The sequence below is a fragment of the Gastrolobium bilobum genome, unplaced genomic scaffold (genome assembly GCF_033153095.1).
Source record: "Gastrolobium bilobum isolate Gb01-03AN ecotype WA unplaced genomic scaffold, APGP_CSIRO_Gbil_v1 utg5831, whole genome shotgun sequence".
Classification (NCBI taxonomy): domain Eukaryota; kingdom Viridiplantae; phylum Streptophyta; class Magnoliopsida; order Fabales; family Fabaceae; genus Gastrolobium; species Gastrolobium bilobum.
This window is the reverse complement of record NW_026898041.1, coordinates 209,947-214,796: the sequence shown is the minus strand read 5'-3', so window position 1 is coordinate 214,796 and position 4,850 is coordinate 209,947. Positions and strand designations below refer to the sequence as shown.

Here is a 4,850-nt window from a genome sequence, read left to right as displayed (position 1 = left end):
AGGGTTCCTTGGTCTTACAGGCTACTATAAACGCTTTGTTAAAGGGTATGCATCTTTGGCTCTTCCTCTAACTGATCTACTTAAAGGATCAAAAGAATCAAAAGAATTTCAATGGTCCACTACAGCCGACACAACATTCTTGAAATTGAAGGAAGCTATGTCCCAAACACCTGTCCTTCGATTGCCAAATTTTAAGGAACCTTTTATGCTGGATACAGATGCTTCAAATTGTGGTGTAGGTGCTGTTTTACTTCAAGGAGAGCAGCCTATTTCATATTTTAGCAAAAAATTGGGTCCCAAACTAGCAAATGCTTCCACTTATATTAGGGAGTTATATGCTATAACCACTACAGTTAAAAGGTGGCGTCAATATTTGTTGGGATCTAGATTTGTTATATGAACGGATCATAGGAGTATTAAGGATCTCCTTACTCAAACAATACACACAGCAGAGCAACAAAAATATTTGTGTAAGTTGATGGGGTATTCCTTTCACATTGAGTATAAACCAGGCAGAACTAATATTGTAGCAGATGCTTTATCAAGAGTATTTGAAGATGGTGCCTTGCGTGTTTCTTTTTCTGAACCAGAATTTGATTTACTATCTGAGATTAAACAGCAGAATTTGAAGGAATCTCAACTTCAACAACACCATCAGAGGTTAAGAGACAACCCAAATGGTGATCCTGATTATTGGGTTCGAGATGGTATTCTTTTTTATAAAGGGAAATATTTTCTTAGTTCCACATCTTCCATGATACCTATGTTGATCAGGGAAGCTCACTCCTCATTAGTTGGAGGGCATGCTGGGGTCTTACACACTTTTTTGAGGTTATCAGCCACTTTCTATTGGTCTTCTATGCGCAAGGATGTCAAGAATTTTGTTCAGAATTGTCATGTCTGCCAACAAGTCAAATATGAAACCTCCAAGGCTGCTGGATTGCTGCATCCCTTACCCATTCCAGAAGAGATTTTTGAAGAATTATCCATGGATTTCATCACGGGCTTACCACCTTCAAAAGGTTTCACTACAATCCTTGTTGTTGTGGATATGTTGTCTAAATTTTCCTATTTTGGCACTCTTCCTACTTCTTATACAGCACCTTCGGTTGCCACCTTGTTTTGTGATTTGGTTGTAAGAATCCATGGTTTTCCTCGTTCAATACTGACTGACAGTGATCGAGTTTTTCTCAGCCAATTTTGGACTCATTTGTTCAAATTAAGTGGCACAACCTTGAGAACTACATCTTCATACCATCCTCAATCAGATTGTCAAACGGAGGTCACCAACAGGTATTTAGAACGATATCTGCGTTCTTTTTGCTTTGAGCAACCTCGTCTCTGGTCCAATTTTATTTGCTGGGCACAATACCATTACAATTCTGATGTTCACTCAGCAATTGGCATGGCTCTCTATCAAGCAGTATTTGGAAAACCTCCCATGATGATACCCTTTTATCCAAGAGGTCTCACTAAGGTGGAGGCTATTGATTCAATGTTACAGCAACGTAATACTATTTTAGTTCAACTTAAGATACAGTTACAAAGAGCCTAGAATCGTATGAAAGTGCAATATGATAAACATCATAAGGAAATAGCCTTCAATGTAGGAGATCAAGTCTGGGCTCGACTCCAACCTTATCGCCAAACTTTTGTTGAAAGAAGAGCTAACCATAAACTAGCTAAACGATTCTTTGGGCCTTTTGAGATTACTCGTGTGTTAGGCCCTGCTGCATATGAGTTAAAGCTACCTGAAGGGAGTCAGATTCATCCAGTATTCCACATATCACAACCGAAGCCGTGTGTGGGACCTCAACCGATTGTACCCAATTTGTTACCGTCTTTAGCAGTTGACAACAGACCAGTACAAGTTCTTGTAGCCATTTTGGATATGCGTTCAACAACTTGTCAGGGTAAACCTCACTGTGAGTTTCTGGTGCAGTGGTCAGGAACAGCTCCAGAAGATGCTTCATGGGAGAAGGAGCAAGAAATGCGTCATTGTTATCCAACTATCGACCTTGAGGACAAGGTGGTTTCTGATGGGGTGGGAAATGTTACAATGAGGAGATCTGTTAGGGAGAGGAAGCACTTCACCCGTTTAATTGACTTTGTATCTTGAGTTACTTATAGTGTTGTGACCATTAGTGATTGCAGGTATTACATAGGAGGGATTAGTTTGTTAATAGACACGTGTATAGTGAGCTGGCATTAGTTAGTTGATTGATATTGAGTTTTCGGTGGTTAGTTGAATGGGTATAAAGGATTCAATTGTAAGGCTCAAAAGGCATTGAATAAAACATTTCTGGTTTTCTTTTTCCTCTGTTCTTCATCCATTTCTCTCTTAGATTCTTCTGAACCTAACACGCCCATATAATCTTTATTTTATAAAAAACAACCAAATAAACTAGGGTTCACAACATCTTTAAATAAGCAACAAAAATCCAAATAACAAGAGTTCCCCCTGTGGAGATAAAACGAGAAAAGATAAATAAAAAATAATTAAAAACTATACGAAAATGACTCCAAAAACCTGAAAAACGTTGGTGTTGATTGCAAAGCATTAGTTTTGCTCATAAGACTGATTTCAAGAGCCTGGTCAAGTTTGAGCTCATTTTGAAATAAACCAAACGGGACGAATTATATAAGAGTTTATTGCTTCTCATGATGTAGGAGATAAATTTATCTCCTACATGCACATAAAAATATGTAGGACCTATGTTGGTCCAAACGAGAAAAAGAAAGAGAAAAAAATAATATGAGTCTCACACGCTTTTGTGTATAGAGAAAGATTTATCTCCAATAATATGAAATAGAAACATTAAACCCATTATACAAATGCCTATATATAGTTTTGGTTCGTTTCATCATTAATATGGATTTAAAATGATATGACCCATATATTCATTGCAATGAGCTGCTCTAATCCTCTTTGCATGTTGCTTCAAATTTGTTGGATGAAGGGACACATATTCATTAGAATATGAAGGAAATAATATCAAACACGTTTTATTACGTAAAGATACTACAAAGATGGAGCTCAAGCTCTTGCCACTTTCAAGAAAAAGATGAAGCTACAATATTTACTATTAACTTTTCGTAGTGCTTATATTGCACTCCTTACTAGAAGAAAAAAAAATCATTACACTTAAAAACATACCAAATCATAAAAAACCAGCGAAATGCTGTAAGATATCAACAAGGTCAAAAGAATCATTCAAGACATCACCGTGATGAGATTGGAGGGTAGATGATAGAGGGTCATGCCTAAACGAATTATCTAAGGTGGGGTCGACAGGGAGTACGTAATTATCTGAGAAAGATATTGAAGGAAGTTCCTCCTTGCACTCCTCAAGTGGTGGAGAGGGAAAAGATGGTGATGAAAAGGGGAACTCTTGTTTTGTTGGAATTGGGAAGGTATTGTTAAAGCTAAGCAATATGGAAGAGTCATTAGGAGCAGAATTCGAATCAAGTATGATCTCAGGGTTTAGTAACAAGTTTGTGCAAGTGTGATGACCATAGTAGGTGATCCTATGCAATGGAGGCTCCTCTTGAACTTGCTGCACCTGTTTTGTTGCTTTGCAACCCTGATCAATCTTGTGAGTGCACCTGTAGTAGTTCCCGCATATTATTAATTATAACTTTTTTAATATCATGGACTTTTGTAATTATAAATAGAATCGGGTTGGTGAGAAATCTTAGTTAATTCAAACATCATTGTTAATATGAGATAAAATCACTCTCTGTTTAACCTGACTAGTGAGTGTGGAATGAAGGTAATTCTTGTACGCACCTTACTTTTATATAATTGCAAAGAGACTGTTTTGTTTTCTGGATTCGAACCCATGACCTTTTAGTCATGAAAAAACTCTAAAGAAATGATAATTGATGAAGTACCTTGAGTATTTGGATTTGAGGATCAATTTTTGGCCATACTTTCTCCATTGATGACCATCAGCTGTTGGAGTTTTGGACAACGTCTCATAAGTTTGTGTAGTTCTTCTGCATATATATACAAGATGAAATTGAATATATATCATATCATATCTCATATAAAAGAATTAACTAGAATATGTAGTATACAAACAAACCTTCTCTTGTAACACCCTCTTCTGTCCTTAATGGTTGAACTCTTGCAACTTTCTTGAGAATCCTCAGATTTAGTGGGAGTAATGAAGGAAGAAGAGGCACTTTTTTGAACCTGAGAAACTTGATCATGGGATTGGGAAGTGGGATATTTGTTCAAGAGGAAGATGGCGTTGGTGAAGGAGTTTAGAACATTCGTCACAAGGCTTTGGGCAAATGGGGTTGCTGACTCAAGACCTTGATCATCACCACCATTGATGATGAGTTGTCGAAGCTGGTTAGCAAACTCACTCCCTCTCACAAGCTCTTCAATTGCTTTACTACGATCCGAAGCAACAACATCAACAACATTTTCCATTGTTGTTTCACTATGTTTTTCTTTGCCTTATTTTTGAGTTGAAGAGAGCAACTATCTTATGTTTCTTCTTCTTCTTTGGCTCTGATATTTATTTTTAGTTGTACGGATGCATATAGTTTTTAATGTATTTTTCACTAATAATGTAACATGTACTTTATTTTTATCAAATAATTAATAAATAATTTATTTTAAAATCAGATAAGAAAATGATTTATTAAAAAATAAGATATGTTTTATATTGTAAATGAAAGATGCACTAAAAAATATGGATCCTTAACCCTTAAAGAAATTCCCCACTTAGCCGTGGTACTATGTAGCACCGATACGACACGCGACACGTGACACGACACGACACGACACTCCGATATGTCAATTCTAAAAAATTATAGATTTCGACACGTTGAGACAC

The 4,850-nt window shown here is 36.6% G+C and overlaps 1 protein-coding gene across 1 annotated transcript; it reads right to left on the bottom strand.

The window, feature by feature from the left end:
* Nucleotides 1-3,161: 3,161 nt before the first annotated feature.
* On the bottom strand, nt 3,162-4,441 carry LOC133312333 (probable WRKY transcription factor 70). Its single transcript, XM_061513501.1, has 3 exons — nt 4,089-4,441; nt 3,896-3,999; nt 3,162-3,619 (listed from the first exon to the last, which is right to left on the bottom strand). Exons 1-3 carry the CDS (start codon nt 4,439-4,441, stop codon nt 3,162-3,164), a joined length of 915 nt encoding a protein of 304 aa, XP_061369485.1.
* Between the last annotated feature and the right edge of the window lie 409 nt (nt 4,442-4,850).

Coding starts and splice junctions, on each gene's coding strand:
- LOC133312333 (XM_061513501.1), bottom strand. CDS start 4,441: ATGGAAAATGTTGTTGATGTTGTTGCTTCGGATCGTAGTAAAGCAATT. Junction 4,000..4,088: donor AGAGGGTGTTACAAGAGAAG/GTTTGTTTGTAT, acceptor ATATATATGCAG/AAGAACTACACAAACTTATG. Junction 3,620..3,895: donor CCTCAAATCCAAATACTCAA/GGTACTTCATCA, acceptor TAATAATATGCG/GGAACTACTACAGGTGCACT.